This window comes from Ambystoma mexicanum, chromosome 10 (assembly GCF_040938575.1).
Source record: "Ambystoma mexicanum isolate Mex_15411 chromosome 10, UKY_AmexF1_1, whole genome shotgun sequence".
Taxonomy (NCBI): domain Eukaryota; kingdom Metazoa; phylum Chordata; class Amphibia; order Caudata; family Ambystomatidae; genus Ambystoma; species Ambystoma mexicanum.
The window spans coordinates 302,911,396-302,924,869 of record NC_090932.1 but is presented as its reverse complement, the minus strand read 5'-3'; the positions used below and the strand labels follow the sequence as shown (position 1 = coordinate 302,924,869).

The following is a 13,474-nucleotide window of genomic DNA, read 5'->3' as shown; positions in this document are numbered from 1 at the left end:
TGAGATTCCATCCGGGGCTACAACCAAAAGATCAGGGGCTATAGCCCTCTCAGCCCCCCCCCCAACCCCCCCTAGCAACGCCCCTGATGGCACTACTCACCTCTGCAATCTCCCGTCCATGGGCTTGGTACGTGGCATTCAATTGCTGGACTAACCCTGGGGTGTCCTCTGATCCCCCTTGGGTTATTCTTTGGGTCTGAACTTCCTTCAAAGCCACATTGCAGATCCTTCTACATACCTACACATTATAACTTGGTCCATGATGTCCTAAAGGTCTATTGACGTAACATTGGGATGTGCAGGAATAATTGTGTTACTAAGGGCTGTGTGTCTCATGAACAGTCCAGTTGGACGTCTATGAACTCTGAATATGTTCTGGTCCTCTGCAACTGCTTTCTGTGTTTTAACTGTATTCTGCAAAGTTCATTTAAATGTGTATTTATTTTGTAGTTAGATCCTATGGACAACTTTATTATACAAAGAGTATATTTTTACATATCTATTGTGTCAACCTTCCCTTATTGTGTGTTTATTAAAAGTATTTACCTTTAAACTCCTTCTGAAGGGTTGCCGTCACTGATCATCCCATTTTTCCACCCGCAGAGTCGAAGCACATTAAGTAAACACTTAGCCGAGTGGAGTGATATAGCTGGGCTCTAGAAAAAGAGCTTAAGAAAAATCTCCCTTGCTGCTTGTACAGAAAAATCTATAATAAAATATTTTAAAGATTTTAGAAACCGTTAGAAAATATTTTCAAAATGATCTTAAGTACTTTTATACGGTGGGGAGAATAGCTCAGAGGCAACAAAATGCTTGTCTTGTAAACAAGACAATTCGGAGCAGCACTGGTTCAAAACCCGGTCCTGTGCTTAGAGGCTAGACTCCGGCATGGAGCGTGATATAAAAGCCCAGTGTAAAAATAATTTAAACATTTTTAGAACTTCTTAGGCACATTTGTATACTCCCTAAAACAGTTTAAACAATTTTTTTAATCCACTTTTATTACTCTACAGGCTTTTGGTCAAATGCAGTTTGCACTCTGCATGCCCCATATTGGGCCTATTTAACTCGCTGTGCAACTGGTATGCTTTGGTAGACATCCCAACCCAAAAAGTGCATTATAACATTGGATTTAAGTTTCAACAGGAGTATGTTCTTGTTACCCTTTAGTTTTCTAAGCAATATTATTGTTTCATTTGTCAAATTCAGTGTGGATATTTTCTAGACAAAACCTTTATAAAACACCTTGTGATGGTTTTGGTTTTGTTCACAGATATCAATGCCTCATCAGTGGTTGGAGGGAAATCTTCCAGTGAGTGCTAAATGCAAGGTGTGTGAAAAACCGTGTGGCAGCGTTCTCCGGCTACAGGACTGGCGCTGTCTATGGTGCAAAGCCATGGTAAGGAGCGTACTGATGACACCTAATGTATAAGCTTAATTAAGAAATGCCCTGCCTATGATGGAAACATGTAGTAATTAGACTGACATTTGTAGTACAAACCAGAATGGTATGAGTTGAGATTGCAATCTTTGGTGCCACTCTGTTAAAAAGATATCTGTGTCTAATTTGAACCCTGATTTGGAGAACACTGGTAAAAAGCTGTAAAATTAGAGCTCTGCCGTCTATAAGGTAATGGTAAAAAAATAATGGTGTCTGTGTCATGAAGCTGTTGAAGCAATAATACTGTCCTTTTCTGGTTTGAGACCCTAATAGGAAGAACTGGGAGTGTAACCCTCAGAAGGAAAGCACTCTAAATTGTAGGAGGCTATTCAACATAAAATGCTGTCTAGCACAACGCTGCAGTATTCAGGCATTATGTGTGATTTGAGGCTGTAGTACAAGCAACTGTTTTGGAGTTGTTCATTTTACTTATAGCACCAATCTTCAAATAACGTACGGACACAGGTGCTTAATCATCGTAGCCTCACTCGTTTCTCTCTGTCACCACATGCAACTTCTCTTTTTTCTCCTTTGCTCCCTCATGAACCCTCCTCTTCCGCCCCCTTTTACTAGACTTTCTTTCATGCTTAACTCCACTATGGGAAACTACATTTCTTCAAACAGTGTATTTGGCCAACTAATTGTTCTCTTGGACTTGGCTCCTTGAGACTTCAAGCCTCCTCTTTCATTGATATCAATGTTGTCAATACATTTTCCATTTTTCCGTCTTCGTTGGATTCATCTTTGTTAGTTATCATTTTTTTCTTCCAGTACCAGGTTAGGCCGATCAGCATATTGGGCCTCATTACGAGTCCGGCGGCCTGGAAGTCAGGCGCTGCTATATTTGTTAATCCCTGTTCCCATAGAGTCACATAGGATTCAATGGGAGTGGGGACACAGAAGCACTGCCACCGTTGCTAACTGTGCCAGTACTTCCGTGAAGGGTTTGTCTACTGTGACTGCTGCGCCTGGCAGGGTCAGAACTGTCGGGCACAGCGGCTCCGGCAGGCAAACACGTAGCTTGCTGGTCCTGAAAAAAGCGTGCCGGTGAGCTTACCGGCACCCTTCTTTCTGGACCGCAACAATGTAATGAGGCCCATTGTCTCCTAAATTGTTTCTAGTAGATGGCTCTAACCATGGTTCATTTTTGTGTCATCACCTGGAGTGACACTGGTAGGTATCTGGAGTCTGTCTTCCTTGTCTGATGCGGTGCTGTAGCACTTTGAAGCATTCTCTATGCGCTAGATGGAGTTCCCAATAAACATCTTAGACCAAATACGCGGACAGGCCCAAGGAAGATGGCAAAATACTGCTATAATCTCAATGAAAGAAAGCAGGGAGTTGTACAGCTATCAAAAGAGATGCATGCATAATCACACCACCTTGTGTATAGAGTTTATATACTTTTTTATACGTCATCTATGACATTATCCTACGTGGCATTTTGCAAAACCTACTACCGGGAGGGATTGGATTAGGGGAACATTTCTACATATATAATCATATAAATGTTAATCTTTCATTGGCTCCCCTTGTCTGTAGGACACGCCCTGAGCTACTTCTACATACGTAGGTTAATAATTCTAGCAGAGAATATGACAGTGGATTGGTAACTGCAACATTGTATGTGAAAGTGCTTGGCAGGCCTTATGATTGGTTGGCAACCCTATCCAAACTTGGACTTTCTGCTTGTTTAGCAGCACGTGTGTAGAAAAGAAGCCTAGGTGCTCCAGATACGCCAATTCATTTCTTGTTTTCCCAATTAGTCCATAATATGTCATTGACCCAATCCTTAGCCAAGGCCTTCTGTTTGTAGTTGACCTCGTAGTCTGCTCACTGTTTTGGAACATTGAGGGAGTATGAACAGACCACTATCTCCATCTGATTTTTAATTAATAGCCCTAGTTTTTGACTCACGTGTTAGGAGACCACGATTTTGTCCATTCAAGCCTCTTATTTAGGACTATTTGATTTTATTAAACAGATTGCCATTAGAGACTGGCTCACTCCACCTCACAAAGGCTTTTGCCCTTGTGATCGTTCAGTACTTGGCACTTACAAATGTCCTCGTCTCTGCTAATCTTAGCAGAAATATGTTTTACGCATATAGTCCATTCCTTCGACTACCTTTGTGCCTTGCACCCATCTCTTGAAGTAGCCTTCTTGATCCTAGGCCAGGGTACTCCCTTATTCTGCACGCGAAAACAGCTTCTTCACCAGTTCAATTTGCAATCCTAGGCTTGTCTTTTGAGTTAATGGGGTTGATTTTTAGCACAGGCCATCGTCCATTTTCTTTCAATGGCCGTCCTAAACGTTGTATGTATACCTCTTTTTAGCAAGTTTCTAAGTACCTTCCATTACAGCGTATTTACAGATATTGGTGAGCACGTTATTTCATCTTCTTATATTCATGATTACTTTGTCTTTAGTGCTTCAGTTACACTGTCAGTTTTAAGTATTTTCATATTGTTTCGGCTTAGGTTCATACATCTCCTTTATGATCACATTCTGTCATCTTCAGTTTTACTTAAAGTTCATCCATATTATTCATAACTGCATTCTAACATCCCTCCTGGTAGCATCCTTCTGCTTCTACGTGAGGACTGGCAGCCTGATTGAATATCGTCTTTCATATACTCGACACAGTATAGGAATGTTACATGGATACATGCATGTGTTCCCAACTGTATCTCGTTGCCTGCTACTCCAATAGGATTGGGGTGAGGGCACGGTAACCCGACGAGAGGCATCCACCTGCTCCTCTACAATGCTACTGGACAGTAACTGCTTGACCTATATCTAATTTCTTTTCCTGGGCCCCTCTCTTCCTGTCAGAGATTGTCTTGGCTTGACCATGGTTGGTATTGTTTGTCCTGACTTCAGCATCTTTTTTGTCTTTTGGAATGGGAACTCTAGGGGCATGTATTCTCAGAGTTTGTTTGATCTTGCGTTCTGCCTTGCAGATGCCTGTGGCTTCATGGGGTGTTGTTCAGTATAGGGTCAGCATTCGACACAGCTCCTGCTGGAGAGACATGACTTCAATATTTGCTCTCGGTACTGTTTTCCTTATTGTGGACATAAATCTTTCAGCCATTCCATTGGCTTGTGACATCAAAGGTTTCTCTTTTTGATGTTTGAATCCTAGGGGCCTCATCACGAATTGGGCTGTTGCCCTTAAATGCGGTGGTAACGGTATTTCTAATGGATTGTGTCCTCCCACGTATTCCTCATCTCAGATATATCCTTACCTTCAGCTTGCTCTCGAGGCCGTGGCGTCGATGTCCCTCGGCGGCATCCGTCGAGCATCAACGTCATCCACTGTATAAGAGCCTCGAGGGCGCCCGTTGGCTTCAGTTCCGTTTTTCCGTTAGCTTTGCTTCGGATCCTTTTCAAACGGCGCTTCAATCTTTTGTGAAAAAGAAAGCTATGTCGTCTTCTTTGAACCCTTCTACACCGAAGACGGGTTTTAAAAAATGTCTGAAATGTGGAAAGAAATTGTCATTGACCGATCCACACAAGAATTGTCTTTGGTGCCTCGGTTCCGACCACCGAATTGAAGACTGTGGTTCGTGCCAGTCGATGATCCATAAGGCCTTAAAAGAGCGTAGAGGTAAACTGGAGATGCTTACTTTCATGTGCCAATTCATCTCAAGCACAGAAAGTACCTGAGGTTCGCGGTTGGTGGTTCTTATTATCAGTTTTGAGTTCTGACATTCGGGCTGACCTCCTCCCCGAGGGTTTTAACCAAGTTGGCAGTAGTGGCAGCAATCTCAGGAGAGGAGGGATTCAAGTCTACCCCTACCTGGATGATTGGCTGATAAGGGCACTTTCACCCAAGCAAGCCCAGGAACATCTCATTATCACCTGCCACTCCTTACACAGACTGGGCTTCTCCCTCAATTACAAGAAGTCCCATATGATACCATTCCAAAGACTCCATTTCATCGGAGCGGTCTTGGATACATCCTCTGGGAAAGCCTCGCCTCCCGGGGGAGATTTTGCTTTCCGCCAGAAGGCCAGCAACCAAATCCTTGTACCGGTGTCATTGGAATACATTCAGTAACTGGTGCAAGGACAAGAATGTGGACCCTTTTCAATGTGGCACTCCTATAGTGCTTTCTTTCCTGTTGCATTTGGCTAATCTGGGACTTCAGATTCGAACCATAAAAGGATACCTGGCGGCGCTTTACATTTTTAAGCACTCCTCTGAAGAGGTTCCTATTTCAAAATACCTTTTAATTGTTCAATTTCTGAAGGGATTCACTAATGTTTACCCTCCAATCCCATTAAATATCCCTACTTTGGATTTAAACCTTGTGTTAAAATTTCTAACTTGTATCCCTTTCGAGCCTTTACATTCCTGCCTGTTAAGGCTCTTAACTCTGAAAACTGCACTTCTTGTGGCATTAACATCAGCCCGCAGGGTGAGTTGCAGGCTCTTTCATGCAAGCCTCCTCAACCATAATTCCTGCCAAAAGTAGTCTCTGACTTCCATTTGTCGCAGAAGATAACACTACGAACGTTCTACCCCCTCATTCAGGCAAAAAGGAGGAGAGGCTGCATAGGTTGGACCCAAAAAGGGCTCTAAGTTTTTACATTGCAAGCATGGCAAAAATTTGCCATAATGATCAACTTTTTGTGGCATATACCAGCCCTAAATTGGGCATGGCAGTAACTAAACAATCCATATCCCGGTGGATCACACTGGATATTGGAGAGTGCTACAGACTTGCGGGAAAGGACCCGCCAGAAGGGCTTCAAGCTCATTCCACGAGGGACATGGCGACTTCTGTGGCTCTTCAAAGGGGTGTCCCTATAATTGACATATACTCAGCGGAAACTTGGGCGTGCATACATACTTTTGTTAAGCATTATTGCTTGGACTCCTCTTCCACTCAAGGAGGTCTATTTGCTAAGGCAGTCCTTCATTCCATTCATGATTAATTTAATAGTACTCCCCCTCCAAAATGTCACTGCTTTGGGAGTCTGTCAAAGATGAGGAATACCTGGGAGGACACAATCCATTCGAAGACCAAGTTACTTACCCCGGCGAGGTACGAATATCAAAGATGAGGAATACGTACGAGGAACATCCAGTCGAAAGAACGTTAACAGGGGTAAATAACTTGTTCTACTTCTGATATATTGTAAGTGATTTCGATCTGTGCAAGTTGTCAAGCTGTTTGGAAAACGAGTAGGCAGTGATCTTTCACCAAACTATGTAACACATGAATGACTGTTGTCACACTGGCATTGCAGTGTCATAATGTGCAAGCAGATTGTCCTAGGCAAGGCAGGGGTCAGGATCAAAGGGCGCCCCATTTGTGGAGGCAAGCTGTGGACGGGCTTAGTCAGATTGTACCCCAAATGTTCTGAAATTTCATGCACAATGATAATGTGGACCATTGCCCCACTGTTGTTGATGCTTGACATTTCCTGGTCATGGATGCAGAGCGTTAACTTGGGGGATGAGTTGTGGCTCAAGGATTCTGACATGAGGTAGACATATTCATCCATCAGAGATTGAGGGGAGCGTTTTCCATCACATGGTTTAGGATATCACAGAGCTCGAAATTAAGATTAGATAACCAGAAGCTAAAGCAGCTCCTGGGTATACAGCATTAACCAGTGACCAAGAGCTACCACTGAGGAACCAGGAGCTAGTACATAGCATTCCACAAATCTAGGTTCCACATAAGATGGAAACACAATTTTGTCCCATTGTTTATGACCCATTATTTTTTATATGTCATGCAGATGTGTCCTAAAGTTAATTTATAGGCTGTCTGTAAAGCACAGAGTTGAATTCACTTGTGTGTTGTTTTCCGCATCAGTTGGCCTGGGGAGCCAAAGGTAGCTGTTGGTGTCAAGCTAACCAGGCTCTACTAGGCAAAAAGCAGGAGCTAAATAGCTCCCAGCTCCCCTCAATTTCAAACCCTGATATCGGGTACTTCCTGTTCCACATAGTGGAGCATCTGGAGCTGATGTGTCTTTTTGGGCCCTGGGAGACAGTGATGAAAATGTAGTTCCTTCTCTGCATATTTTTTTGGAAATGTTTAGGTCATCCACCCTTGCTGCATTGTTGCCCCATGTCTGGGCATAGACCTCTGAGCAAAGGAGGAAACTGCAACTCTAGGATTAGCGGGACAGCCTTTCATCAGGTTTCCTCACTGGTATTTTCTCGTGTTTCCTGTATGCAAGCCGATTAACTGAGAGTGCCACAACCTGTTCTTCACTCCCTGCCTACTCGTTCATATATCCAGGTATCCTTCTGATGCCAGCAGCTTTTTTAAAGAGATGTTTACTAAAGGATGAAGATGTGCAGCCTTCGATAATGAATAGGCAAATCCAATGTTGTCGATTGTTTCTTGATCTAGTTGGTTGTATTGATTGAACATGTAGAGATCACAGTCTCTTTTCGGATGAGCCACAAGCTCCTTGTTTACTGCAGCAAGCAAGGCAGTGTCTTTATGATTTTATTGACTTCCCTCCTCACCAGTTTAGTGAAAAGGCTATCCATCTCAGTGGTATTGCCATCCTGCATGGTTATGATAAAGTCTTCAAATTCCTCAACCTAGTTTCCCCACTGCAATCATTCCCAGAGAAGACTTGGAATGGAGAAGGCTTCCGTACGAGGAAAGCAAAGTGGGCAGGGGGGGAGGCATTGGCCCTGGGAGATCGGAGGCTCCATCAGCTTCCACAATTAGGGGCCCAGCAAAACCATAGAGGCACCATGGCAGGGCGCATGGAGTGATAGAGGAGGTTGACGCTCAGGAAATATGTCTGATGGGGTTCGGGTGCGAGACGTGTCTCGCCTCAATGAAAATAGTGAGTGTAATCACTGGGCCGGCACCTCAGACATTGCAGGTGCATCAATAGCAGGAGTCCAGAAAGTGCAGGGCGATTACCTGTCTAGTCGTCGAGTTGTTTTTGATTTGTTCAGTAAATTAAGCAACACGTTTTAAGTAACGCACGGACACACGTGCTTAATAAAGATATTTTAATCTCTTTTTTCAAAGTGTTGACGCATGCACCTTCTCTCTCTTGCTGCCTTCGGCTAACTGCTGCTGCCTCATTAGCCGTTAACATCTCCCTTCCCCTCTTTTACTAGACTTCTTGTCGATCTACAGTCTACTATGGGAGCCAAGCATGGGCACAACCGTAACAGCATCCCTTTTTACTTTGTGAAGTTGTAGTAGAGGGAACTAGGATATTTTTCCTTTGGTTTGTGCAGTGTTATTTTTGCCCTCTGTGTTTTTTTCTCAAGCTGGTCACTTGCCTGACATGATTCCACACCAGCCCCATCACTCTCACTCTAGCCACACCTCACACCCCTCTCGCCCCCAAGAGGTGGGCTCCAAGACCATTTTTCTCAATTTCCAGTACTGCTCATTACTTTGAGCCAATAGTTGCTTTGTCACCAACCACCATTATCACTGTCCGAGTAGCATTCAAGTAACATTTTATTAGTTGTCATCCAGTGTATTTAATTTGTTGTTTGCATAGTTTATAGCAAGAATTATATGTCAAAATATCTGATTAACTGCGTTAATGGTACCAGATCTAAGGAGAGATGAAGTACATTCCTGGGGAACACTACATTTAACCGGCAACAATGATCATCTGAAAGTTAGCAGTGACATTGCATAAATAATCTGTCAAAAGGAATTCAGGAATTCATTAGCTCCAGGGCTAGTTGGCAATACCATGTGAAACGTGCATGATATCAAGAGAGACACAGATCCAAACATTACAGTTTCAAAAACCTTTATTTAATAAGGTTCTGGGGTTGGTGTAGTACCTGGCCCTAATTCAAAAGGGATTGTTCCCTCAACTGATGTTTCTAAGGGCGGTCAACGTCTGCAAGTCCAAAACAAAATTCCACATGTGTCTAAACCTCTGCTTGCCCACACTCTTTGACAAAATATGGTAGGGAATCTTCTTAAAAGAAAATAGTGGTTCCAAAAGAAATATAAACCAAGGCGGGTTGTAGTTCTGCCAATGTCCTAAAAATCAGTACAACCAAAAAGGGTTGTTCGTGAAACCTTCTCCACAGGGTTATGTCAATATTTTCAAACCACCTTCAAGGTCTATGGTTCCTTGGGATTCCCTTCCCCAAGCTTCAATTTGTTCAAGTTTCGAACAGAATACCACACAGTTCCTCCTTAGGCTTCTCAGGGTTCTCTTCCCCAAGCTTATGCCTCTCTGTTTCAAAAAAAGTATTCAGCTTTCTCCAGCATGGGGTCTGGCATGGATTCACATGCTCATGAATATTCCCCGTCGTCAGGCTGGGAATCCTCGGTAAAGAAAAAATCAGTTTGTTTTGTTTCTGAACTGTCTTTCTCCTAATAACCAATCACTGGTCTCTGGATCATACTGCCCCCAGCCAATGACTGTCCTCTACCTAAGCCCCTCCTCTGTTTAAGCTCATTTTTTTGGTCAATCGAGCCTCAAGCTCCACCGTTTCTACTTCCGATCAACGGGGACCCGTTTCGGAATTTTCTACGCCCCTCAAGGGCGAAGTTTCGTCGAGTTCCGCTTCTTGGAGGATTCAAGAAGATCTTTGAGGCCTACCCCGCGTGGACATGGCCCAGGACAAAGGAAGCTCGACTCCCGGATCGAAGCTGTTCAGGAACTGCCCTGGATGCGGATTGCTGAATGTCTTCAAGGAGGACGAGCATTCTAGATGCCTCTACTGCCTTCACGAAGACAAAACGCATATGGAGAAGGACTGTGCGTTTTGAAAGAACATGTCGGAGCGGACCATGAGGGATCGGCGTATCCGCCTCACCAACTGGCTGGAAGGGAAGAGCCCAGCGGTAGGTGAGAAGAATAAGAGGTCCGAGCGGTCTTCTAAGTCCTTTGAGGGCGCTCTGGCGATGGGGGCCCAACAAAAGGCAAAGCACAGCGAGTCCGTGGTCACCGGGAGTGCCGAACGGTCGGGCTCCTCGGCTGCCAGTCAGAGCGCACGTTCACGGACGCCATCAACCACGAGCCAACGCTCTGGCTTGGGGAAGAGGAAATCGGAGAACCCAGGTAAGCTTCTGGAGAGGTCCCGGTCGATCCCGACAGAGACAGCCGAGGGGGAGCGAGGCGGTGCCCCTCCCCCCAAGGTGAAGGCCTCAGGCGTGCCTAAAGTCGTGAGGCCCTGATTCACCTGGCTAAGGCTTCTATCGAGGGAGTTGTGGCAAACCTGGCGAGGCCTGTTGAGGCTACCCCAGTGGAGGTGACCTCGGGGCCCAGAGTTTCCCTGCCATCGCAGAGGGAATCCTCTTTTCAGCCCATCGATAAGACCCCCGTGAGAACCCCATTGGAAAAAGAGGGAGGGGGGCTGGTGGCTATCACGGACACGGATACAGCCTCTGAGGAGGAGCTGGCTGCAGTCGTGAAAATCCTGGGCAAGAAGTTCGAGGAGGACCGGTCCCACGGGAGGGATCCTGATGAGGCGGACGAAGAGAGCGACGGTGGTGTCCACGAGGTTCCCGTGGAGGCAGAGGATTCCACTCCCCAACCGTCGCGCCAGTCGCAGCCGGTACCCGGGCCACAAGACAACTCGGGAGCCATCTTGATGGCGATCCAGGTTTTGTGAACACATTATATAATGTTGGTGATACACAGGAACCCTGAGGGACACCGCAACCCACAAGTGACTGGATGTGGCTCAGCGGCAGCTGAAGGTGCAAAGACCCTCATAGATCTACTGTTTAGGAATGATTGGATCCAAGAGTTCGCTATGTCAGAATAGTGGGCTGCTGATGAAAGGTTGTTGCATAAGACTTTGTGGTTTACCAAGTCAAAGGCAGCCGAGAGGTCCAATAGAAGGAGGAGGGCAAGTTTGCCATTTTCTTTTAGGGTGTCCACTGGTGTCTTGAGGTCGATCAGGGCAGTTTCCGTGCCATGTTTTGGTCGTAAACCAGATTGCCTGAGACCTAGAAGTTTGTGGTTTTCTAAATGGTTCTGGATCTGCAGGTAGGCTGCTCTGTCCAGTATTTGTGAGAGGAATGGCACTGTTGTGATGGGTCTATAATTCATTTGGATGTTGGGGTCTAAGGTGGGTTTTTAAGAAGCAGAAGAACCAAGGCGTCTTTCAGATTAGTTGGTACTATACTTGATTCGAATGAGGCATTCGTTAGTGTTGTGATAAAGGGACCCAGTTGTTTTGTCACATCTTTGATGATCGGTGCCAGGCATATATCTCCCTGGCATCTTGACAGTTCCAGTTTTAAGATTATGTCTGTAGAGGTTTACCTTAGTTTTATTCGGATTTGCAGTTAGCTCCTCAGTTGATGACTCAATTTTACTAAGCAAATCTCTACAGGATTAAGCCCAGTGCTCCAGCACTCTACACAACCCTTGCTCCAACATACGATTGAAACAGACAAAGAATAATGCAGGTGGGGGAACCAATATGTTTTCATAAAGTTGCAAAAGTCCACATGAAATAAAAGTATGGACTGGGAGTTGCCCCAATTCGTGAAGTATACCCACCAAAGAGACCGACTTTGGAAGGCAGAAAACCTTTCTCCACATCATTGCCTCCAGTTTTGCCCAAGATATATCTACATCATACGTCTGAGCACTGAACATTATTTGGGGGAGAATTGTTTGCCTATACAATTTCATTAACAGGAGCACTGAGTATCTGCCAAATTTATGATCGAATATTGTCACCTGGGATGCTGCTGTCAAAAATGTTGTACGGAGATCTCGCTCCAACCCCAAGATCCCTTTCGAGGCATAGATGACTGAACCTAGGTACTTAAACTGATTTACTACTTCCATATTTTGGCCATGCAGCGTCCACTTAAAACTTTTCCATTTTGAGCACTCACCATTAAGGACCATAATCTTTGATTTAAGTGTATTCACTGTAAGGACCAATTTGCCCAAAAAATCTACGATACTCTGTAGGGCCTGCTGAAGAACAATTGGTTTCATGCCACGGATGACCATGTCATCTGCATAGTTCAGGTATTGTACTTTTACTTACCCTGGCACTGGCGGATTTGTCCTTGCCATCTTCCAGCAAGACATCCTGTCCCTAATATAAAAATTAAAAAGGAACGGTGCAAGGATGCACCCCTGCCGAAGTCCTCGATTAGTTTCAATCCAAACCGAGAAGGACCCGTAAGAGTCCAATCTTATCTTTATTTTTGTTCTTGGATGGAGAGCTTCAAGGATACTAATTAGAGGACTGGGCAGCCTTTTGCGTCTAATTTTTGCCAGAGGATAGCCCTATTGACATGGTCAAACGCTTTACTAATATCAAAGAAGGCCAGAAAAACCGGCCTCTCTTGATTCTTAGACTGTCTTGCAAGAAGGAACAATACAAAGCCATTTAAGGATGAACCCACACCCTTCTTAAAACCTGACTGGCAAGGGTCTAAGTTCTTAGAACCTATTGCCCAAGTATGCAATTCTTTCAGTAGTATTCTAGCAAATCATTTATTTGAAGCATCTAACAAGGATATAGGGTGATATTGTAATGGGGACAAATGGTCTTCTCCCTTGAAGATCAGAACAATCGGAGCTGCATCCCATGATTCTGGGAATTCCTGATTTAGCAATATATTCGCGAATAGCCGAGATAATATACTCGCCCACAATTGTGAATTTAATTTAAATGTTAAATTAGTTAGCCCATCAGGGCCCGGAGCATTAGATTTTATACTTGTCCTGATCAAGGAAATAATATCGTCCAAATCCCAAGAGACGGCCCCCTCCCAATTCATATGGGCATAAGCTCGGAACGTAGATTGACACTTTTTAACACATAACTCCCTAAAGTGCTCCACCCATACTTCTTCTGGATTTCTTGAGCTTACAGGTACAAATCTGTCCCCTGTGGTTTAATAAGTTTCCAGAACTTATTAATGTTTTTCCCCGTAATGCATCCTTCATACTTTCTGCATCATTGATATGCATAAAAAATGTCCCTCAGCCAGTTCTTACAATTACTTTTTACAATCACCTCCTCTTTTACTGCATTCCCCAATCTTTGGAGATTAATGTTTTTAATGTGGACACGCATCT

General features: G+C 44.4%; 1 protein-coding gene across 2 annotated transcripts in view; it reads left to right on the top strand.

Annotated features, from left to right (window-relative positions):
- The window catches only part of DGKD (diacylglycerol kinase delta), a 1,999,080-nt gene that overhangs the window by 699,790 nt on the left and 1,285,816 nt on the right, over nucleotides 1-13,474 (top strand). For both annotated transcript variants that reach the window (XM_069617880.1, XM_069617879.1), the window contains exon 7: nucleotides 1,274-1,399. In XM_069617880.1, coding sequence (XP_069473981.1) covers nucleotides 1,274-1,399 — 126 coding nt within the window. The remainder of the gene's footprint in view (nucleotides 1-1,273; nucleotides 1,400-13,474) is intronic.